The sequence below is a fragment of the Diabrotica undecimpunctata genome, chromosome 3 (assembly GCF_040954645.1).
Source record: "Diabrotica undecimpunctata isolate CICGRU chromosome 3, icDiaUnde3, whole genome shotgun sequence".
Lineage (NCBI taxonomy): Eukaryota > Metazoa > Arthropoda > Insecta > Coleoptera > Chrysomelidae > Diabrotica > Diabrotica undecimpunctata.
The window spans coordinates 120,221,163-120,246,906 of record NC_092805.1 but is presented as its reverse complement, the minus strand read 5'-3'; the positions used below and the strand labels follow the sequence as shown (position 1 = coordinate 120,246,906).

The window sequence follows — 25,744 nt, the reverse complement described above, 5'->3', positions numbered from 1 at the left end:
AAGTTCTGGTCTTCTGTTTGTAAGTTTGTTTGCTAAATACATATATCTCTAAAAAATATATCTTCATTTCTTTGAAAAATCGATTTTTAAAATCACCTACTTAAACACTTCCTTATCTACATTTTCAATACACATATTCCAGTACAACCCTGATAAAATATAACATAACCAATAAAACAGAATTTATTTTATCTCTCCATCAAGAGGCAAGAAAATTAAATATATGGTAATGAACACAAACAGTATTAATCTTTGATAACTGTGTCGGTATTTTGTAATTTTATATTTTTATAATATTTGAAATGAGTGCGTGCCATAAGGTTTTGAAAAAGTCTAAATTATTTTCTCAAACCAACACATTTATCAAGCGGCATGTAAGTGCCAAAGCTTTTATTTTTGAAAAACAGTTTGATGGATTTCCCAAAGAAAGTGATTTTAAACTTGTAACTAAAGAATTGCCGGCGCTCAAGGATGGGGGTAAGTTTGTCATATTTATGTATTAACCATTGTATTTACCACTATTGTGTTTGTATTTACCATTTTTACTTAAGGAAATAAGACTGGTTTTTATTTTTATTTGAGTTCGAGTCAATGACGTATACGTATTGGTTTGGTAAGATATATTTGGAGTGACTAGTCATCAAACTATCTGAGTTATTCATCATTATTTTCATTTCCCAAAATTTCAAGAACTCATGTCCAGGATATAGGTAAATGTTTCCTCAAGATATTTTCTATTCTCACGCTCTAATGCTTTACACATCTATTTATTCTTTTATTATTTAATTTTTCGATCTTACTCTTTCTTTTTCTGTGTTTTTTTTGTCCGTTTTTAGTATCTAGATAGTAGGTACTCTTTTGTACTCCACCTTTCGTCCTATATTCTGACTAAGAGCCATCTTATCTCCATTTTAAGGAAGTTTTTTCTTATTGTGTCTCTTTGTCTTGCCACATTTGTTTATTTTACTATTGCTTAGCCTTTTTCAAAGCATATACCTTTTTATTTTTATTTTACTGTGTTTTTGTTGTTTTTTTTTAACTGTGTTTTGGAAGCTTAGGTCGTAGTGAAGAAGGTGCATGGGGTGAATACTTTTAGATTTTTCTTGTCGTATGAAAGAGCCGTTAAAAACTGATTTTAACTTCCAGAAATCTGTTCGAGCAAGTTGAATTCTTCGTTAGATTTCCTCTAATTGTGTTTCTTCCTGTAGGGTGTTTTTGATCTAAATATTCTACGACTATCTCTACATTTTCGTTGCTGAACTGTATCCGCCAGTTATCGTTTTTGCCATTGCTTATCGTTTTAATATGTTTGTCTTTAGTATTACGAACCCTCACAACTATATTCTTACTTCTTCTTGATGTGCCTATCCGTTACGAATGTTGGCGATCATCATGGCAATCTTTATCTTATCTGCAGCAGCGCGGAAAAGCTGCACATATATTATGTTGAACCAGATTCTGAGGTTCTTTAACCAAGATGTTCTTCTTCCTGGACCTCGTTTTCCAAATATTTTTCCTTGCAGGATGGCTTGAAGGAGAGCATATCTGGATTCATTTCGCATAATATGTCTGAAGAACTGTAACTTTCGAGATCTGATGGTGGTCAGTACCTCTCGATTTTTATTCATTCTTCTGAGGACCTCCTAATTTGTGACTCGGTCAGTCCACGGGATCTTAAGCATTCTCCGTTATAGCCAAATCTCAAATGCTTCCAGTTTTCTGCACATATCTTCGTTCAAGGTCCACGATTCAACACCATAAAAAATGACAGAGAAGACGTAGCATCGCAGCATTCTTACTTTTGCATCAAGAGAGAGGTTGTGACTCTTGAAGAAAGCGTCTTCAATCCCCATCAGATTGAAGGTGGATCTAGTTTTTCCGATGCGTGCTCTAATCTCCTGGTTGTTGGTCCATTCTTCATTTATTATGCTGCCGAGATAATTGTAGTGCGTCACTCTTTCTACAGGGGATTGGTTGACCTTCTGATATCCTTTTCTTGCTAATTATCATAAGCTTTGTCTTCTTAACGTTTATATTGAGTCCATATTGTTGACTGTAATACGTGATTTTGTTCATAAGAACTTGTAGGTCTACTAAGTTGTCCGCAAATGCTATGGTGTCATCTGCATATCTGATGTTGTTTAGCCGGTAACCATTTAGTAGAGTACCTTTTTCAGTTTCGTGCAAAGCTTCGATAAATATTCTTTCAGAGTACAGATTGAAGATTAGAGGAGACGAAATACAGCCTTGCCTCACCCCACGCATGATTTTCACATAGTCAGTGTGTTCACGTTCAACTCTGAGATTTGCTGTCTGATTCCAGTAAAGATTTCTAATTATTTTCAGATCTTGGTTGTTAATTTCTGTTTCTTTTAGTATTTGCATCATCCTGCCGTACTGTACTCTATCAATCACTTTCTCGTAATCAACCAGACATGCGTATACGTCGCAGTTGACGTCTCTGCATCTCTGGAATAAGACTTGTACTGAGAACAAAGCCTCTCTAGTACCAACAGCATTTGTGTACCCGAACTGGTAGGGGAAAATTTGACTTTCACACAGCTTGTAGATTTTCTTATGAATTATCTTTAGGAACAATTTTAGGAGATGACTCATGAGGCTTATAGTACGGTAATCTTAGCATTTTTTGGCTCCTGTTTTTTTTTTAAGTGCAATAAACTCAGGTTTTAGCCATTCTGTTGGTATTTCTCCAGAGTTGTATATGTTGTTGAATATCTTTGCGATTATTGCTATTGATTCGTTGTCCATTAGTTTGAGTAGTTCTGCTTGTATATTACCAGGGCCTGCCGCTTTGCCATACTTTAATTGTGTTATTGCGGAATAAACTTCCTGTTGATTCTTGGTCCATCATTTACCTCTTCTTCTAGCTCAAACGTGTTATCTCTTTGGTCTTCAAATAGTTTTTCTAGATATTCTTTCCACGTTCTTATTTTACTCTGATTGTCCAAGATGATGTTTCCGTCAGAATCAGTTATATTTTCTTTCTGCCTTCGTCTTAGTCCCCCTGTGAGTTCTTTAACTTTCCTATGTACATTGTGACTATCGTACTTTGACTGCATAGTCTCAATTTCCTCGCATCTTTCCCTTCGTTCTTATTAATATATTTATGTTTTTTTTTGGCTTGGTCATTTTTGGCTTCTCTTCTCTCGTCCACCACAGTCCGACAACTATATAGTGGGAGAAATTAAAATATGTAACAAATTGAGGCGTTTGACTGCTAATTTATTATTTTTTTTAATAGTTATGATAATAATGTTCAATAAACAATATTTTAAATGATATATACTCACAAAACGTAATGAATAGTGTTTTATACAGCCCAAATTACCTATTAATGTCAAGGATTATGAAAATATGTAAAAATTAGTGAAACTAAATAATAGAAAAGTATGAACCTGCTAAAACTGCTAAAAACCACACGAGATGACACAGTGCAGTTAGACACGCTAATAAACGTCAAACTATATTTTATAATTAATTTCTTTTATAATCATTTTATCTTAATAAGAGGAAAATGATTTCAGAACCATATTGTCCATATGAACCATATTTTTTAGCTTGCACGTTATGATAAAAAGCCTTGTCAACAACTAGTACACTATGTGGACGAAGATTGGGAATAAGCATTTCCTGAAACCATATTTTTTAATTTTTATAATTCATTTCTCTGTGAGAGTCCCCTGATTTTGTATTGGATTTAAATTTTAAACTAGTATTCTTTAAAGAATCTTTTTCCATTACAAATTTTCTATTATTTGTTTTTCTCCAACGAAACTCTATATTCTTCATGGCTTTTCTTGAAAATTCATCCGATCCATTGCAGTTGTATTCAGTTACAAATTGTTTGTGTATTTGCCGTAGAGTTGTAACCTTTTTTCGGTAGCACAAAAATTTATTATAAATCAATGAAGCACCCCTTTGTCGTACTTCTCGAACTAAGATTTTAAAGCTATTTTTTTATTTGGAGTGCTAAATGGTGATGCGGTACCTTCCTTGATGGTTTCATTTCCCTCGAAGTTGATTTTACTGTGCTTAAACCTACACCTGTTACAGTTACAACACGTTTTTGCACTTGTTTTGTTTATTAGAGGTGCGTTGTCCCTTGCTTCTTGTTGCATAAAATGCATAACATTCACTATAATGTCTCGGCTTTGTCCGGACAAAACTTTTCGATTCAATTTTGATTTAAATTCCATTTCTCGTCACCGACTCTGTTCTTCAAGAAAACTCTGTCGCAGACTGTACCGGGTGTACCGACCGAAGTTTACACGTCGAGTTGTTTACTTCTTATCAAGTGGACGTAGCGATTGTAAGATTTTCAAAGTCGGTCTTAGTTTTGATAAAGTATTATTTTATTGTCTTCGGTCACCCATTGATATCAATCTCGAGAAGCCCAGGTACACACATGCTTGCCGCTAAACAAAACTTAACAGTCTTTAATAATTTTTAAACTACCATAATAAACCATGCCCATATACATTAATCTGTAACCAAAATATGAACTTAATTCTACCTATTTTTACTATTTTATGAATCGGTTGAAAAGATACAACTTTGTGGAGTATTAGCCACTCCGTGCACAAATCCTTGCTACTCCTATCAAAGTCCAAAGTTTAAGTACAGGTATTCAGGACCGTATTTTAAAAAATAATACGAAATTTCACGAAATGGTTAAAAATCGGTGAATTATTTTTATAAAAGAAAATAAAGAATACGCTAAAAATAATTTAAAATGAATTAAAGCAATTCTAAAAGAATTCAGATATGACATTCTACATGCTATTATTGCAAACATAGGTTAAGTGACTTCCATTTAACTCTTCACATTCATTTTAATTAAAAACCATACCATTCAATCCAATATTAAATCATATATGTTCAGCGATTTTCTTATGAACTTGGTATATAAGACATACTACTTTTGTACCGAATGGTATAGCTTTTGAAAGCTATCTTAAAGTAAATAAAAAAATTCGATTTACTTTCATCGAAGGCGTCTTGAAAATATTTTCATAGTATGTAATTAACAAGTCTAGTTATATTATGTTGTGTTATAAATGTATATGATTTTTTCTTAGAATTCTTGGCAGCAGCAGAATATTTAAGTGTGGATCCGTATATGCGAGCATACGCTCCAAGAGTAAAGACAGGAAAGACGTTTATGGGATCCCAAGTTGCTAAGTAAGTATTTCATCTCTTTGTTATCGGTTTTTTTTCTATGTTTTTAAAATTTATTGGATGTATATTTTGGACAATACTAGGTATATGCAGTATCTTTATTTAATATATTTATTGTTTGTGAATCTGCTAGTAGCTTCATTGGCTGTGAATGTGTTAGGTTGTGAATCTGTTTACAGATGGTTAGAAAAATTTAAGTGTTATCGTACACCAGCCTCAACCAAGTTCCCTGAAGGCCGTCTAGCCCGAAAAACATTTATGTTGTGCTCGGTCATGACATAAAAGGAAAACCATGAATGATCAACAGTACGACAGTATATTACAGATGACAGAAGAAGAGAATCTAATGGATAAGACTACGCCGCGTATCAGCGTCTAGACAGAGAGATATGAAAAGCTATTAGAGAAGCTAAAAACAGAATTCGGAAAGAACAGTAGAAAGAAATTAGGATACTAGAATGTAAATACGATTCATTACATCCACAAAGAAATCAAAGAAGCAGCAGACCTTTATAAATAAAAAGGCCGGGATACTTAACATACGCTCAAGAAAATCCAATAATTGATATTGAAGAAATAAAAACAACATAGATGAACTATGTGACAACAACATTTGGAGACAATAGGAGTCACTACCACACAGGATAAAAATGACGATACCGGACCACCTAGTCTCTAAGCGTAAGTAGAAGCTGCTATAAACAGCATTAAGGAGATGAAAGTCGCATGACTAGGCGACTTCTACACAAAATTCTTGAATATATGTATAATGTAAAAGTCTTGTATTATTTTCTTCTTGGCTCTTTCAGGATGATGAAAATTGGAAGTTACCTCGAGATCATTAATTTTCACTCGTTGAGATTTTTATACCATTTATCGATTTTCTCTATGTTAGCGTGTTCCACGTTGCATTCTACTAATATACTTACATCGTTTACGTATACAACTGCATAAACATCTTTATTATTATTTACGTATAGTATCCCATTATAAAGTTCTTTCACTATATAGAACACTGAAGCGAGATGGTAGTTTTCATAAAATCCATATTGCTATCATGTAGGGTGATTTTATTTGAGACATAGAAGAGTGCGCCAACGATAATCCTTAACATTTTGTTTTGAAACCTTAAGAATATCGATGTTGGAGTTCATGGCTCTAAGATTTAATTTCTTATCTATAGATAATTTTGATTTGCGGATATGATTTGGCACATTTTGCTTAGGTTTAGACTTAAGTGCTTTCTTTTAATAAACATTTTTTTTTTCATATAATTTTTAATATTTTTCTTTGTTTGCACTAGATAAATATTCTTCTAATTCTTTTTAATATTAATGATATGTAATAAATTTGAAAAATTTTTAGGATTGTTGAAAGTAAAAATTCAAAATTTCCAGAGGGAACATACATAGTCGGAGAATATGGATGGAAAACCCACACAATATCAAATGGAAAAGGCACTGTCAGCGGGTTGCCATCGGCTTGGATCATACCAGACATTGGAAACCTTCCACATTCACTAGCTTTAGGAGTGTTAGGAATGCCAGGGTAATTAACAAATACATTCTCTAAATTGAATTTATGTATATATTATTTTAGAAATACAGCTTACTTTGGATTATTGGAACTATGCCAGCCAAAAGCAGGTGAAACAGTAATTGTTACCGGTGCTGCTGGGGCAGTAGGTAGCCATGTCGGACAAATAGCCAAAATAAAAGGATGCCGAACAGTTGGTGTCGCTGGATCCGACGAAAAAGGTAAATGGCTTGTAGACGAACTAGGATTTGATCATTTTATCAACTATAAGAAAGACGATTTACGAAGTAAAATTAAGGAATTTGCACCATATGATTGTTATTTTGATAACGTAAGTATAGATACATGTATTTTAATCCCTATCGTTCCACTTTAATATAATTATTTTACTTTATTATCATCTTTGGCTCAACAATCCGTAAATCCTGGCCTGCTCGATTCGTCAACATTCTGTTCGGTTTCTGGCTACCTGTTGCCATCGTCTGATTTTTATCACTCCTAAGTCGGTCTCAACTTCATTTAACCACCTAATGCGCGATCGGCCTCTGCTTCTTCTTCCTACAGGTGATCCTGTGGTTAGCTTTTTAGCGATCGTATTGTCTGGCATTCGTATTATGTGTTTAGCCTATCTGAGTCGCTGTGTTTTAATCAACGTTGCAACGTCTGGTTCATTAAAGAGTTGGTATAATTCGAAGTTATATTTTTTGCAACACTGCCCTTGGTCGTTTATAGCTCCAAATATTTTGCGGAGTTTTCTCTTCTCGAATATTCGCAACAGTTTTCTATCATTCTGATCGGCGTTCGGCAGTGTATAGTATATAATAATTTTAGTTTTTCTTTTAATGTTTAGAAGACTGTTCCTCGTTCTTCATTTGCTATAGGATTCACTTGCTACATCTCGGTTGCTACGCTGTATTATGTCAATGTCGTCAGAGTACGCTAAGATTTGTATCGATCTTTTGTAAATAGTACCGCCGTCTCTAATTCGCGTGTCTCGGACTGCCTTTTCCAAGGCAATATTAAATAGGAGGCAAACCAGCGCATCCCCTTGTTTAAGACCATCATTTATCTCAAAAGTTCTAGAATTCCCTGCCTATATCCTAACACTTGCTTTTAAGTCATCCGTTTGATAGACATTGTTATCCGTGTTAGTCGAATAAATTTTTCTGGTATACCAAACTCACGCATTGAGAGGTATAAGTATTACTGTTCTCTTGATACTCTCGTACGCGGCCTTGAAGACGACAAATAGATGATGGGTTTCAATGTTATATTTTGTCTTTCCGAGGATCTGTCTTATTGAATGAATCTCAATTGTTGATTTTTCATGAGTCAATCCGGTCTGGTATTTGCCAATTATGCTCACTCTGTTAACTCGTAGCCTTTCGTAGAGAATTCTTCTCCTTCTTTTGGTGAATATTCGTTTCGAATATAGGCGATCATTCTGGCTATAATTATTTTATTAACTGATGCTTTAAATAGATTAGTTGTTGTTGTGGAGAATCATTTCACCAGGTTTTTTAACCATGATATTCTTCTTCTCCCAATTCCTCGCTTTCCGAATACTTTGCCTTGAAGGATTATTTTCAGTAATCTGTATTTAGTGCCGTTTCTCATTATATGTCCTAGATATTCTAACTTTCTCCTTTTAATGGTATATATCACCTCTCTTTATTTCCCCATTCTTCATAGTACAGTTTCGTTTGTTATCTTGTCCGTCCATGATATCCTTAGGATTCTTCTGTATAGCCACATAATGAAGGCTTTTTCTCCATCGCTTTAGTGCGTGTCCAGGATTTAACTCCGTAGTATAATATCGAGAAGATATAACATCGTAGGAACCTTACTTTTATCTCCAGATTAAGGTTGTGGCTTTTAAAGAGTTTGGCTATGTTGTTGAATGCACTCTTAGCCTTCTCCATTCGACATTTTACTTCTTGTGAGTGATCCCATTGTTCGTTTACTATTGTTCCAAGATAGATAAACTGTTTTGCTCGGTCCACTGGTGTATTCTTGATAAGCAATTGGATGTCTCTTATTTTATTTTTGCTGATGACCATAAATTTAGTTTTTGATATGTTTACTTGTAGTCCAAATCTTTCACTTACTTCATTAACTTTGTTTATTAGTTGCTGTAAACTGTTTAAACTGTACAGAATGAATTCGGTTTCGCTAAGTAGAAATCGTTTGATTTCTCTTTTTGTTTAAACTGTCTGCAAAAATAACGGTGTCATCTGTATAGCGGATGTTGTTTAGGCATTCTCCGTTTAAAAGGATTCCATGTTAGCAATTTTCTAAGGCTTCACTAAATATTTCCTCTAAATATAGGTTGAATAGTATAGGTGAACGTATACATCCTTGTCTAACGCCTCGCAGAATCTGGATCGCTTCCGTCGGTTTGTGGCTGATTGGTTCCAGTATAAATTTTGTATTATACGCCGGTCTTTATCATCTATTTGGGCTTTTGTTAGAACATGCATCATTTTTCGGTGTTGAACTGTGTCAAATGCTTTTTGGTAGTCCACAAAGCAGGTGTAGATATCGCAAGTCATATCTCTGCATCTTTGGAATAATACCTGTAGACTAAAGAGTGCATCTCTCTTACCTACGCCTTTCATGAATCCAAACTGTGTGTCTTGTATTCTCTCTTCGCATAGCTTGTATATTCTGCGATGTGTAATTTTAAGAAAAAGTTGTAGTGTATGGCTCACTGGACTTTTAGCCTATATTCTCCGCACTTTTTTCCTCCCTATTTCTTTGGTAACATAATCAATTCTGAAACTAGTCAATCTTTTGGAATATTGCCCGTGTAATAGATATTATTGAAGATTTTACATAGTATTCTTAAAGATTCATCATCAAGAAGTTTAAGAAATTCAGACTGCACTCCGTCTGGTCCTGAAACTCTTCCTTTTTTTAGTGATATTATGGCTGCTCTTATTTCTGCCACTAGTATAGGTGGTCCTGTTTCGGTAGGTATTGGGAACTGATTCTCCCTCTCATCAAAAAATAAATTTCGTATGTAATTTTTCCAGGTATTATCAATACTCTCCTTGTCCACGATACCCTTTCCGTTGTCATTAACAAGTTTACTTACTCTTCTGTTTTTACATTTGCCTGTAATTTGTCTTACCTTTTTATGCATGTTGAAGTCGTCGTATTTACTTTTTAGAATTTCGATTTCTTGGCATTTTTTCTCCAGTTCTTTCTGTTTGACTTCTCTGATCTTTCTCTGTATATCTCGTTGTAATGTTTTATACATATAGTTATTGTTCTTGTTTTTCGTTCTTTCTTCCATCGGATGCAGAATCTCTGTCGTCATCCATGTCTTACTCTTACCTTCTTCGTTGTTCATAAAATTGTCTTTAATGTCGTCTATCGTTTTAGTAAGAGATTCTATCTACTCTTCTGTACTTATCGATGTATTATCGATTTCTTTGAATTTTATATTTATTGTTTTGCTGACTATTTCTTTTACTTAATTACATTTCAGTTTTCTTATGTCATGTTTTTTTACATTTTTTTCCGCGTGTTTTCTTTAACTTGGTTCTATACACGTCCACTAAAGAATTGTGGTCAGATTGAATATCAGAGCCTGGGTAGGTTTTAACACTGTTGAAACTATTTCGATATCTTTTGTTAACAAGTATATAGTCTATTTGGTTTCTTTTAATAATGTCTTCTCCGTTGTCTCTAGGTGATATCCACGTATACAGGCGTTTAGGTGGTAGTTTGTAAAATGTGTTTAGCACGATTAACTCATTTTCAGTTGCAAAGATACACATTGTTTCTCCTCGTTGATTTCTCTCTCCTAATCCGTAAGGACCAATATGTTGCCCTTCTTTTCTGTTACCTATTTTAGCATTGAAATTTCCCATGACTATAAGGAGTTCATTTCTCGTTATATTTCTTATAGGGTTGCTTATTTGTTTATAAAATTGTGATATTTCCTCATCACTGTGGTCTGCTGTGGGTGCATAGACTTGTATAATGTTAGTGTTCATCGTTGACGTATTTATTTGTAACAAGAGGATTTTATCGTTCATATGAAGTTGTTGACATGTTTGGCTATACTTTTATTTGTGATATTCTCGTAGAGAATATTTGCTAGTATTTTGTAAGCAGTTGATAACAGGGTTAACTCTGTAGTTGTCGTACTGAAGCTGGTCACCTTTTTTGTGTAATGGGCATATCACGCCTGGAGACCATTCACAGGGCATGGTCTTATTTTACCAGACAAGAAATATAAGTTTATGCAGTATATGTAGCAGGGTGTTAACCTCCTTAATGATACAACTTTCTCCTTTCGTTTGGGTTGAACAGATTTCAATCATTTCAATCTGCTAGGTTGTTATTTGCTTCTTCGATATGATAGCCATTAAATTTTGCGTCGAAAAATTCAACCGCTCGGTGAGTTTCCTCCTCCATTCTTAAAGCTCCCTATTCGTGGCTTAAACTCTTTTCTGCTTTTGTTGAAATTTCTGTAGATCTTTCAAGTTTTGTTTTGATTTCTTAGCCCTTCTATGCTTTCTAACTGCTTTTCCTTAAATTGTCTTTTTTCTTCTATGTAATAATTTTTCTTCTCTTCTTATGGTCTGGTATTCCTCCTTTGCACTTCTTGTGCATCCTGCTTGATTTGTCCTTAGCTGTGCTCTATTTTTGTTATCTGTTGCTTCTTGGTACTCCTTGTCAAACCAGTCGTTTTGTTTAACTGGTTTGGTTTTCCCCAATATTCCTCTTGCCTTCTCAGTTAAACAAATAAAAGTTACTTTTTGTTGATTTTAATTGTATCTTTTAGATATTAAATAGCCTACAATATCGAATAATTTCTTAATTTAACAACTTTTTGATAACGTAAAAACAAATGTAAAACCAATAAATTGTAGTTTAATCAAAATAAAGTAATATCTAATTAAAAAAAGTTACTAAATTCAATAATGTAGCTCAATCATTATCACCTGGCAAATCATCCTTTCAAATCTTTAATATTATACATTACATTTACTATAAATTAATAATATTTACCTATTTTAGGTTGGCGGAGAGATCAGTTCGATGATAATGGCGTACATGAGCTTGTACGGTAGAATCTCTGTATGTGGGGCAATTTCTGGATACAACGATACAACAGTACCAAAAGGTACTTTACTTTTATAATAAGTATCTTAATGTTTAACCTTTAGAAATTTGTATAGCGAAATTTTAGTGAATATAATCGTAAAAAAAAATACTTTAATTCACAATTCACCTATCCATTCAAGGCTGGAATGTGTGGTATGGAAGTTGTTCAAATCCTCCTGATATGCTCTAGTTCAGACTCTTTAACTGTGTAGTAAATTTGTGTTGGTTTGGATTGCCTCAGTAGCAACATGGATTGGGTCTTTTCCCCCATTTATGAAGATTATGGTCACAAACACCATGTCCTGTTCTGATGTGGTTTACGGTTTTCCAGATATGTCGTTGTTGGTTGAAGCCATCGGGTTTTACGATTGGGTCAATTACATTTCGTAATGTTCCCAATCGGGTGGGACACTTTCAGTCCAGAGCGTCTGCCGTTCAGACTTAATGTTGCCATTGTTTGTTGTCAGTTGTTGTGCTAACATTGGCGGTTTCCTAAATCGAAGTCGGTTTATTGCCAGGTCCGGGAAATCTTCATGAACTGGGTTAGTGTTACTTTACTAACTATTTTCCTTTATTCTTGTATCAGAGTGTCTTGTCTTCTTATGTATCCACTTATTGTTCTCATTGCTATGTTATGCTGAGTGTTCACTTTCTTTGTATAAGCGCTGTTTATCTATACCGGTGAAAAATACTATACAGAGTACGCCAGACTAATTACATATAATCGCAATGATGCTCCCCTGCTAGTGCTCCACAGTCTCTGAATAAAATTATTTCGCGTAATTATTTTGAGAGCTGTTGTTTCGAGGTGTTTTTTGAATCATAGAGTTCTGCCTAAGATAAAGCTTTAGCTTCCGAGATATTTTGGATACCGGTGATAGGATAGCACTGTGTTATTCATTTGGATATCTAATTCATAGTTTGTTTTATTGTTCCTAAGGTGGTAGCAGCTGACTTCGGTTTTATTTAGGTTTGGTATTCATTGCCACTTGGTGAAATGTTTGTACAATTTGTTGAGTTCGTTAGTAAGCGTATTTTAGGTAGGTTTAAACTGTTTGTGTTGTATAGCTAAGGCTAGATCGTCAGCATATCCAAACTTTCTAGGGTTGGTTTCAGATAGATTTAAGATATATAGATTAAATAACATCGGTGTTGAGTATGATCCTTGAGGTAAACCATTGTTGAGTTTTCTTTGTTTGATTAAGATATTACCATGGACCACTTGAAAGTATCTGTCAGAAATCATGTTGTTTATGAGTCACAGCGTTTACAAGGTCTAACAAGGGATTTGTTCCGCCAGATTGTATAGGAACCCTTATTTTCTCACTGTATCATAGGCAGCTGTTGGGTCCACGAAAACTACGGCTGTCACTTGTTGGTTTTGGAAGCCCGCTACAATATGTGTAGTCAGGCTGAAGATTTTATCTGTACACCTTCCATTAGGTCTGAATCTACTTGTTCGGGTGGAATATTTTTCAGAATACGTTTTAAGAAAAAGCTAATCAAACAAAGATTAAACAAAGATCTTGTTGTAGTTTTCTTATATAAAAACTTACTTTTATTGACTTACATACAGCTCAGTTGAACAAACTCTTGTCTTCAAAAGACACATGCGCCTGAACTTTGAAATATTGAATATAGATAAATCAAATTATGCATCCATAAGTTTGACTATAACTATCCAAAATGACCAAGAAACCTATTTGAAATTCTATAGATTCCGAATCATAGCAGAGTAAATCCTTTTGTAGAACTAACAAGAGAAAACCATAGAACAAAAGAAGATGTATTGTAAAGGCCTTTTTCGAATGTCTGCGCTATTTATCATGTTTTGCAACATCTGATCTGATCTGCAACAATTTTAATATACTGTAAGAAAGCTTTACGTAATGCCTCTTAATAGTTCTGTCTTAACGCTTCTATTAATCCAATAAAATAAATATATCCTCTAACTAGAACTACCAACTTTTTCCTCACAATTGTGTAGGTACATATTATTACGATTCCATTTCTAACTTTTTACATCTGATTGTTTTTAAAAGCCAAACTAACTTTTAAAATAGGTTGGTCTTCTTATTACCATCAGCGAACGTGTTAAGACACTTTTTGAATAATTGACTAGACTGTAAAACGCAAACAAAAATATTATTGACTTTTTTCTTTTTAGCTACCATTGTGCAATATCCTTTGCTATTTAATCAGCTACGAATGGAAGGATTCGTTGTTCAAAGATGGGTCGATAGATGGTTCGAAGGTGTAGAACAAAATAAAAAATGGATTAATGAAGGAAAACTAAAGTATAAAGAGACTGTCACCCATGGATTTGAGAATATGTATGCAGCTTTTGCTGATATGTTACGTGGTGGAAATACCGGCAAAGCTATTGTTAAAGTGTAATATAAAAATAAAATTCTTTTATTTGTCTTTATTAATTTAAATCTACTTGTAATGAATGTGTGAATAGGTACTAACTTTTGGTGAATTTCAGTGTCTTTTAAAACGTAACAGAATTTTCAAATATTGTGAACCAAACATAACGAAACAGCTACTAGTGAACAAAACTTAAAACAAAAATAAATACCCTTGGAAAGCTTATACGAGTGTGTTTAAAGCGAAACCTTTAATCATTCTTTTAGAAGTTGCTACAAAAATCGAAGAAAATCTAAATACAAAAAAGCATGATTTGACTTTATTACAGGAGAAGTGCTAAAGAAATTATCCAAAAAATGTAGTAATGTTCGCTTATTTAATCAACAACGTATTTCGCCTTAAACAGGTTTCAACGATATTGAAAGTAACAGAAGTAATCATGTTACAAAAGCCGGAAAAATTACCAAACGACGTGAAATCAGGCCAATATCACCGTTAACAGGTATATCGACATTATTTGAAAAATTATTAAAAATTTCACTTCTTAAGTCTAATATTTAATAACATCATATTATCAGATTTGTGCCGCGACTACGTCGCTCTTTAATGAGGGACAACTTATGGGAACAAAATGGACACTTATAAGGACAAACAGATGGCGCAGAAATTAGTACTCTTCTGAACTTTTAAATAAAAATAATAAGCGGAACGATTAGAGAGGCAACTTCAATCGCAGATTCTGTCTCCGCCCCAAATATTGAGCCAGAGGATGTACTCCTAGTTTTCCAGAGAAAAACATACTGAGCAAGTTATTAACAAACGCTTTCCTGGAGTTTAAAAGAGGATATTATTCTGAAGCTATTTTCTTTTGGAATCCTAATACAATAATTATTTACTATTTTTACTGGAAATAAGCCATATTTTACGTCTGAGCAGCTCATTGAAAATACGAGTTATGAAGAAGTAGTTCAAATAATAAAGAAACTAAAAAACAGTAAAGTGCCAGGAACGGAAGGAGATTCGGCAGAATGGTTGAAATATGGAGGACCCGAACTTTCAAGAAGAATCCATTACCTGATAAAGTTGGTATGGACCAAATAGCAAATGCCACAGGAATGGGCATGTTGGTCATACAGCCAATATATAAGAAAGGCGATAAGAGGGAATGTCACAATTACAGACCAATTACATTGCTAAATGTAATTTACAAAATTATCAAAATGGATTCAGACCAAATAGAGCCACTACAGACAGCATATTCATACTAAGAACAATACAAGAGAAAGATTATGAAGACGAGATATAACTATATATGTATATAGACTTTGAACAAGCTTTTGATAGTGTGAAAAGAGACAAAATGCTAGAAGACCTCCGAAATCTAGGTATACCAAAAAAATATATCAGCCTCATAAAAATGACGTTGCAGAGTTCAAAAGCCGCAGTTAGAGTAGATGAAGAATTGTCTCCCCTGCTTGAAATCAACATGGGGGAGAGACAGGGAGATGCCCTTTCAACCATGCTGTTCAACCTAGTTCTTGAAGCAGTCATCAGAAAAACCAATGTAACCGGCCATATAAACACCAAAAGTTCAAGGAAATTGATCCTGAAGCACAAAACAGAGGGCTTAAAATAAACGAAACAAAAACTAAGTACCTGACCATCAAAAGAACATCTGAGAATGAAAATAATATAGCAATAGACAACTATACTATTGAACGTGTGGATGTCTTCACATATATGGACACAGAAATCAATCAGAAGTATTCCGTATGTAGCGAAATGAATGCACGTATTTCCAGTAGAAATCGTACATACTATGCTAATAAAAGATTGATGACATCGAAATTATTAGACAAAAAAACCAAAATGACTATTTACAGAACTTTGATTAGACCCGTAGTAACCTATGGTTGTGTAACCTGGGTAATGACGAAAAAAGAGGAAGCCCAACTCAGGACATTCGAGAGAAAGATACTGAGAAAAGTATATGGCCGGTAAAAGAGGAAGTAAGGAACGGCACATGGAGAATCAGAAGAAACGATGAGGTAAATGAACTGAATGAAGGGTATGACATCTGAATGAAGGGTATGGCTGGGACATCTTCAGCGTCAAGAAGACACTAAACGACAAAGAAGATTTAACAGTGGAAGCCGGTAGGAAGGCGGAAAAAAGGAAGGCCCAGGACAAGATGGTTGAATGACGTGGAAGACGACCTGGAAACGACAATTGAGGAGAAGGGCCCAAGAGGGATCTGAATGGAAGGACATAGCCAGACAGGCAAAGACCCATCCAGCGTTATGATGTCAAAAGAAGAAGAATTTTACTTTAAAATAAGTTGATTTTGACGTTTCTATTTCCACTTTGTAAATCGTTCTCAGAAACGATTTCCGAAGTGGAAATCGAACCGTCAAAATAAATTTATTTTAAAGTTTAATTGTGGCTTATTTCCAGTAAAAATAATAAATTCAGAAGAGGAATATCAGGAAAGAGGCAAAAATAGCTGCTCGGACGTGGACAAAAAAAAACACACACAAAACTAGTGCGGCAGAACTGGTAAAGGCAGAGGGTAAAAGGAGACCTCGCGAGAATACCATAACCCACGCGCAACAAACAGTCGCTAAAAAGCCTAGGAACTCTAACAAGCAGACTAGCAATGTTACAAAGCTAAGTTTTAACCCTTAGGTACTTACTTTCGTGACTGCAAGACTCCATTATGAATTAATTTTCGGGTCATAAAATAAAACATGCCATTTTCCACTAGGTCTCCGTTCCAATTTTGGCGCCTTGGACGATTTTTTGGGTCAAAGTTGAATGGAAATAGCTTGTCATTTATTTCTCTCCATATTAATTTATGGCTTCTGGAAATAAATTCAAATCGTTGTCAGGAAATATGAAATACGGAAGTGATGTTTAAAGATCTTTTTTGTTAATATATATATATATATATATATATATATATATATATATATATATATATATATATATATATATATATATAAGAGTAAGAAAAAAGTAGGTAAGTACTTGTGACTCGTTAAAAGATTTTTTCATTGACTCCAACCCATCCAAAACATATATATATATATATATATATATATATATATATATATATATATATATATATATATATATATATATATATATATATATATATATATATTAACGTATTAACCATATTAACGGTTTGACAGGTATTCCAATCTTTATCAAAACTATATCATGAAACGTAAATTAGTTTATTTGGGATTAAAATCCAATAAACAACAGTTATTAAGGTATATGTAATATACAAATACAATTTTTCACGAAAACAATTCAATATTTTTGAAATATCTACTATCAAATTTATTATCTACTTGACATTAATATCAAGTACTTAAAGAAGCAGAATAGTGAAAAAACATTGACAACAAAAAAAAAATAAACAAACCATAGAAAAATTAATGGGAGCAATTAGGCAACTGAACCTCATTTGATGGTATAGCCGTCTAAGAAAGAAAAGAAAACTGTAAACTATTATTGCTAAGTATTATTAGATGCGATTAGATGATAGTATGTATTGCATAATTAACTAAAGAAATAGAAGTAAGATAGGTGAAAAGTAGATTGAATTTCTCAAAAGATGTTGTAGAATAACCATAAGCGATGAAATAAGACATAAAACATTACTAGAAAAAAATAATAACGTTTATGGATGCGAATAGAACAAAGTGGTACTACATGTAAGAAGAGATAGTGCCACAATAGATAAATATATTAGAAAATATAACAGAATACCTTCTTAGGTCTTTATACCGCTTGTACAAGATCTTTGATACAAGAAGATCTTGTACCCAAGCGTGATGCGTCCAGTAGTGATTTAGAAGCGAGACATGGATTTTGTCCAGTAGGAATAAAGGAGCGCTCAGTAGGTGGGAAGGAAATATCCGTAGAAAAAATTATGGACCAGATAGAGACAATGAAGTTTGGAGGTTAAGGAGAAACTAGGAACTTCACCTGCTATTTGAAAAATCGGACATGGTGACTAAAATAAAGGGCGCTTAAGGTGGGTTGGTCACATACAGAAAGCGGAAGAGGAAAGAAGCACCAAGAAAGTATTTCCAGGTGGCCTGGTAGGGAGAAGGAGTGGAGGAAAACTTTAAATCAGATAGAAAACGTGCAGGAGTAACTGAGGAGATTGGGAAACTGACGGCAGCGAGCCAATAACAAAGAATAATGGAGACATTCGTCAAGTAGTGTAGCGCCACGGAGTAAGGTAAGCAATATTTGTTGCAAATAATTCTTGACTGATTGCATTTTGTTTTTTTTTCAAAGTTACTACCTGCCTTTCTTTAACTTTGGCTTTTTTTCTATCTTAATTATCAATTCTGTAGTATGAATATTTATTTATCTACGTGAATTACCCATCTTCAAATGAACATTTATGAATTTGAATTCAATTGAAATTGAAATTTAAAACTTTATGTTGCTTACTCATCGGTCATTGATACACATGGTACAATGAATACACATGTGCATTCATTGTACCATGATTGAAACATACGTATCAAAATAGAGTAGAATGTATAAGCGAAGAAGCCTAAGGAGAAGAGCAAGACAGAAGAAATACAAATGAATGACGGAGGGAAGACATTTAAGTACAGGTAGATGAGAAAAAACAGGCATATAACATGATAAAATGACCGGAAAGGCTCAGAGGACCGGAAATACTACACACGGTGCTGTAAAGATGTCAAAAAAACAGTGCTTTGTGAACAAAGAGACCAGAACATAGGCAAGCAAAGCATGAAATTTAATGAAATTTTTAAGAAAAGATAGAAATAAAAAAGTTCATATCAGCCTCAACCATATTCAGAATATTATTGTCAGAACCTATTCAACGAAGATCGTCCATAATCTCTTTCGGAAAATAATGACGAGTCTTTAAGTCATAGACAACCATAAAAAAAGCCTCATTTACAGCAAATGAAGTGAAGGAAATTCTAAGGACCATGGAAAATGAACGAGTTTTCGGACCTAAGGGACTCCCTAAAACACTTTTCAGCTTCTCGCTTTTGCTTTTAACTGCTTCTTGAGAGACCACAAACTGCCACCTGATAGCCTACGTATGAACCATACACATAAAAAAATGCTCCAGCTATTAATTAGTCTGGCAAATAATAAGTGAAATGACTCATGAGCGTGATCAGTTGGGTTTTTATCGCAATGAATGTTACCAGGAAGCATGTCAGTAGCGGAGAAAGGGTGCGTATATAGTCAGTGTATATTTAGTTTTCTCAGAATTATAAGTACATTGTGTGTTAGAAGTATACAGGTGTCTTTGTGTTTAACGATATATTGCATTTGTTAAATATTGTTTAATTAAATAAAAATGGAAGAATCTAGTACCTACTAGCAGGGAGAGTATAAATGTGAAAAGTGTACGAGTATTTGAGAAAAACATTGTCTCAGGCGGAGGCAATAAGTCGTTGTGAATGTATGACAGGAGTATCATCATCCACTGTTTACAGGATTGTCCGTCAAAAACAACGCTCGGGTACGTTCATGTCCCACAGACACATCTTCTAGAATTTTATGAATATATCAATCCAGAAATAAGACGTACAGTTGATTATTTTTATTTTAATAAGAAAATTCCTACTCTCGACAAAATCTTTTCTGCGATAAAAACTAATGAAATAATTCCCCAAATGGGCGTGAAACTTTGCGTAAACAGTTACATAAATTGGAATTTATTTAAGCTAAGTACAACAAACAAATTTTTTTTTTTCATAAATAAACTTTATTTTGACTCAATTTTCAATAATTTTTTTAGAGTCTTTTTCTTTTTTTGGAAGAATATCTTTAAAGCTCGTAGTTATTCAATTTGTTTATAAGCCTAATATATATAAAAAATGTTTAAAACTTTAAAATAATTTCTAGGCTCTCCTAGTGAACCGATTTGAATTTTACAAAAGGCGTTTGAAAGTTTGAGCCTTCCTTTATGTGTAAAAAAATTTGCAACTATCTGAGAGCCTTATTTAGGGCCTACTACTACTAATTTGAAAATTTGCGATTTTTTCCAGTAGGCTAGGTTGCAAAATTATTATGCAAAACCTATCCGACCGATCTTAACAAAATTTAGCACACGTTTTAAACATATTAAAAGGTTTTTCTAGGCGGAATATGGAGCTTGTAAGTCAAGTTTGGAAAGTCGAAAACATTTAAAGGATTAACTTCATTTTTTTGTACTTTTTTTCCAATTATTGCTATTTTTTCAACAATAAACATTAAATTGTTAATTTCTAGCTAACCAAATATTGTGTAAAATTGAATAACGAAACTTTTAACTTCTTATAATTTTTTCTCTAGGATCAATATTTTCCGAATTATAAACGAAAATAGGAGCAAAAAAATGAGAAATTTTCAATTGTTTTCAGATTTTGTTAAATAAAAAATTTAGCACAGGGTTTGCGACTGGCACATATCGTGATTATCGATATTGGACACATCCTGAAGGGATTCCAGCAAAAAAATAGATTCATATGGAAAATGTCCAATCCAAAACAGATCCCGCCTAGACTATAAGCCCAGCTATTAAAAACTGAATATACAAATATACCAAGTAGTGCCAAGATCTGCTCTGAACTTATTTAATCGAATATCTGGTTGTTGTATAAGCACATCGAACAAATCTAGTGTAAGACCATTATGAAATTAAGAATGTTGACTTGTATACACATAGCTTATATAGGAAATGCGTAAAATATTATATACATATTAAAAAAATATTTATTATACAAATTTGAATATATCTAAAAAATTACGAAAATTTACGGGAAGTTCAGTATTAAAAGTAAACTTTTACAAATTATGCCATAACTGACTGGGCCCAACTGAAACAATAAAATGAGACCAAATCAAAGTCAAAAATTAAAAAAATAAATATGATTAATGTAATATTACCTACCGTGTCACAGAAAATACACATTCTGATCCAAGTCTCATGTAGTTAACAGCAGCCTGTATATATTCTGATTTGATGAAGGGTGAAGTACATTGAATTAAACCAATAACGTCCACGTTAAGATGATGTCCTAAGAATTCGCTTATTCCTTGCAAAGACGTGGCTGTATCGGAAGCGGACTCAGCAGATCTCCAGTGGATATTGACGTTTTCTAGAAATTCAAGTTCTTTACATAGGTAGGTACTTCAAAATCTCAGAAATTGTTCTTTAAAATGAAAACTTAAATTTAATAGAAACAATCAGCTGAACGATGATGTACACAAATAAGTCGTAAAGGGTAGTAACAATTTAGTTTACATCGATCAAACAATACTATTTCCATATTAGAAGCTTAAACAGAAATCAAGAAAGCTCTATTAAAATAAAGGATGTAGCAGAAAAAATACGGGTAGGATTTGGCACAGATCACAAACTTCTGATTGCAAGGTTTAAAAGCAGAATAAAAAACAAAGTTTTTTACTCGAGTAAAAACTTCTTTTAAAGTACTTCTTTTTTTGACTGGAAATGCATTATTATCTAATGTAGTAGAAACTTTACGTTTTCTCAGGGGAGGAATGTCAATTTGAAGCCTATCACAAGTGTCTTTTATTTTGGAATAAATATTATCAAATATAGATGGTTCGATCCTTAATGCTTCCAAAGCAAGCGCTAAGTTTAAAACTTCTTCTATGCTTAACAAATATCTATGTCTGGTGATTGAAGTAATTTGCTAATTTTGACAACTATTTACAGAATTGGATGCATTATTTCAAAACGCATAACAAAACTAAAGGATTTTATTTGATTTAGTATCCTTTTACCTTTAGCTCTAGCTTTTGCATCAGTTGCGTCATCAACTGTCTCTTCAATTGCTTTAAGCTGATTTTTTACCAAGGCAACTGCCTTAGCACGATAAGCCAAACATATTTTAGATAAAGATTTCAAAGGTATTAACTTATTATTCACGACCTTCACAATCTCTTCAAAATAGCGTGCCTTTTTGTACTGCTTTCAATATAAGAATAAGCCAATTGTGTTAAACCAAAAAATCGAAAATCTTTGGATTTTCAATATAATTAGCGCAAGCGGCTATCAATGCTAAAGTAAGGTAATGAGCATAGCAATGAATATACAAATTTTTAATTTTTTTCTCTTTACATCTTTTCTTTACCAGTAAAGTTTCCTTACATCACTGAAGCTCCGTCAAAGCATACAGCTTCAACATCCTCCTAGAAACATTTATATCATGCAAATTAGAATTTATTATTCTAAAAAGGTTTCTGCATCAGTTAAATTTAAACATTTCAATGTTAGTAGACTTTCAACTGGAAACGTTTAGGGATATATCAAACAATGGATATATCTAAAAACAATAGCAATCTGCTCGTGGCGAGTGACATTAAGAAGTCTCGTCTACAATCACATAAAGAGGCTGCTCTTTCACTTCCTTTTAAATACCCCTTACATTTTTGAAAGAACGTAAAGTAACATTTTAAATGTAGTAAATCACCGCTAAATAAGACACCTGATGAGATTCCTGATAAAACGGAATCCCATCATCATCATCATCATCATCATCATCATCATCATCATCATTTAACCCGGATATATCCACTGCTGGATATAGGTCTCCCTCAGTCTTTTCCATGTATTTCTGTTTTGTGCTGTTTGCATCCAATTTTTGTCGATCCGTTTTATGTCATCAGACCATCTTGTTGGTGGACGACCTCTACTTCGATGTGCTTCTTGTCTCGGTCTCCACTGTATTATTCGCTGTGTCCATCTGTTATCCGACATTCTAGCTATGTGCCCCGCCCAGTTCCACTTAAGGGTCATAATTGTTTCTATGGCATCTGTCACTCCTGTTCTCCATCTTATTTCCTTGTTCGTGATCCGATCCCTACGAGAAATGCCTAACATCGATCGTTCCATGGCTCTTTGAGTAACACAAATTTTATTTCTTACTTTCTTGGTTAGTGTTAATGTCTCTGCACCATATGTAAGTACTGGCAACACGCACTGATTAAAGACTTTTCTTTTAAGACACATAGGCAGTTCTGATTTAAGAACATAGCTTAGCTTGCCGAATGCCACCCAAGTGAGTCCTATGCGGCGGCTTAGTTCGCACGTTTGATTATCTCTTCCTATGCGTATCTCATGTCCTAAGTACTTATATGAGGTGGTTTCTTCAATATGCATGCCATTTACTGAAATCTTTTCGCTTAACACAAGATTTGTCATGATTTGTGTTTTTTTGTGGTTGATTTATAATCCTACTTGTAGGGAGGCTAGGTATAGTTTCTCCAGTTGCGATACTGCATCATCGATTCTGTCAGCAAAAAGGACAATATCGTCAGCAAACCTCAAATGACTAAGCATTTCTCCATTGACATTAATTCCTTGTTCACTCAGATTTGCGTTCTTAAACATATGCATATGGAATCCCATAGAAACGCCAAAAGAAAACTAAAGCTCGGAAAATAAAACCAAATTCAGATTGGCAAAAATGTAGGTTAGACTTTATAAAAAACTTTAAGGATAATACGGATATTGCACAAGCTAAAGAACAAATCAGTCAGTCTCTAAAGCAAAAAACTCCTATAGAGGTGTTCGAGAAATGTATTGGTGTGAAGATGAGGATTTATGTATAGACAGTGTAAGAAAATGTTTATCAAGAAACAGGTATTTAGAAATAAAAAGAAATTTACATTTCAATGATAATTGAATGAAAGCCAATTCGGTTTGGCTTCAAACAGTGGACAATGTGTTGTGTCGAAAGTGGGTATTGTTTTCATACCGAATTGTACACTGAAAAAGGGATGATGAAGTCCAAAGTTTAGGAGCATCTGTGATACTGAATAATATATTAGTTACGGAAAAACCATCAAATCACTTCTTCTATTTTGACAATTTTTTTACAAGTTTTAGCTTGATGAAGATTTTAACGGATAAAAAAATAGCAGCCACCGGTAAAGTGCGATCTAACAGAATAAACAATTATCGGCTGAAGTCAGAAACCGACTTGAAGAAGGAAGACCGGCCGACCTCGGCGATCTTGTCCGAATCTCGGCCAAGATTTTATCAGTTTGCATCTCGACAAAAATTTATCAGTTTGCATCTTACAAATCATCAGATTCGAATTTTTTGTAATATGTTTCAGTTATTTTATTCTTATTGTTGATAGGTAATAGGACATAAACGGATTGTAATGTCATGGGTATTTTTTTTAGATAATACACAAATGGAACGAAACAAATCCAAATAAACCAGCACGTACTTGTCAGCTAACTGATCATATAGAAATTCAAGCTTATTTAGGACTTCTGCTTATTCAAGGAGCACTTCAAGCTACAAAAGAGCCCCTAAAAATGTTATGGTGTACCAATAAAAAATACGCTAGTCCTATTATTCCGGCAAATATGTCACGTAATAGATTTAAGTTGCTTACAGCATTTATTCGTTTTGATTACTATTCTACCAGAGCTGAGCGTAAAGCGCACGATAAACTCGCACCTATTAGAGAGGTGTTCGATACTTTTTTGAAAAATTGTACTATGGCATATTCACCTGGACCGCATCTTACCATAGATGAACAACTAGTTTCATTCCGAGGGCGATGCCCTTTTCGTGTGTACATAAAAAACAAGCCTGATAAATATGCATTAAAGATTTGGGCGATGGCAGACAGCGAAAATGCTTACAGTATGAATTTACAAGTTTATCTTGGAAAAAAGAATAACGCACCCGAAAGAAATCAAGGTGAAAGAGTTGTCCTTGACCTTATTGAGCCACGTGGCTCTGGGTATGGCATAACTACAGATAATTTTTTTACAAGCTTACCACTGGCCGAAAAACTATCAAAAAAAGGAATAAGCCTATGTGGTACTCTGCGTAAAAATAAAGCATGTATTCCCAACGAGTTGCTACCCAAATCGTTCAAGCCTGTTCATTCTAGTATGTTTGCTTTTTCGAAAGACTATGGCTATGGTTTCTTATGTTACCAGCAAAGGCAAATCGGTTATTTTATTATCCACTGAACATCATGATGGTGCTGTTGCCGATAAAACATTAAATAACAAGCCAGATATTATAATCATACAAAAGGTGCAGTAAATACCACAGATAAGATGGTGAAGCAATTCTCTGCTCGTAGGATATGCAATGGCAATGTTTGGCCAAATATTGGATATTTCTGGCCTGAACGCTTACATCTTATGGTGAATCAAGTACCCGGATTCATCTAGAGAGAAATATGATAGACGTAATTTTTTACTAAATTTAGGAGAAGCTTTAGTAAAAGAAAATATTACCAGGCGATATAATAAGGGAGTAGGATTAAGTAAGACGTTGAAGCAGTACATGCAAGATGTCGTTCCTGAGTTGGCGCTGGTGAAGATGCAAATGGAAGCAGCCTGTGAACGATATTCAAGTGGACTTTGCTACTTATGTAGTCGAAATAAAGATCGTAAATCAAGGCAATTTTGTAAGCAGTGTAAAAATTTTGTATGTACAGAACACCATATCAAGGAA

At 33.9% G+C, this 25,744-nt stretch overlaps 2 protein-coding genes across 2 annotated transcripts in view; one reads left to right on the top strand and one right to left on the bottom strand.

The window, feature by feature from the left end:
- LOC140437317 (sorting nexin-8-like) overlaps positions 1–17,001 on the bottom strand; it is a 74,839-nt gene extending 57,838 nt beyond the window's left edge. Inside the window, exon 1 of the mRNA XM_072526781.1 lies at positions 16,920–17,001. The gene's annotated coding sequence lies outside the window, so the exon portion shown is untranslated. The remainder of the gene's footprint in view (positions 1–16,919) is intronic.
- Positions 179–14,280, top strand: LOC140436150 (prostaglandin reductase 1-like). Its single transcript, XM_072524858.1, has 6 exons — positions 179–477; positions 5,100–5,202; positions 6,565–6,747; positions 6,799–7,066; positions 11,770–11,875; positions 14,024–14,280. Exons 1-6 carry the CDS (start codon positions 303–305, stop codon positions 14,251–14,253), a joined length of 1,065 nt encoding a protein of 354 aa, XP_072380959.1. The 5' UTR covers positions 179–302; the 3' UTR covers positions 14,254–14,280.
- Positions 17,002–25,744: the final 8,743 nt, after the last annotated feature.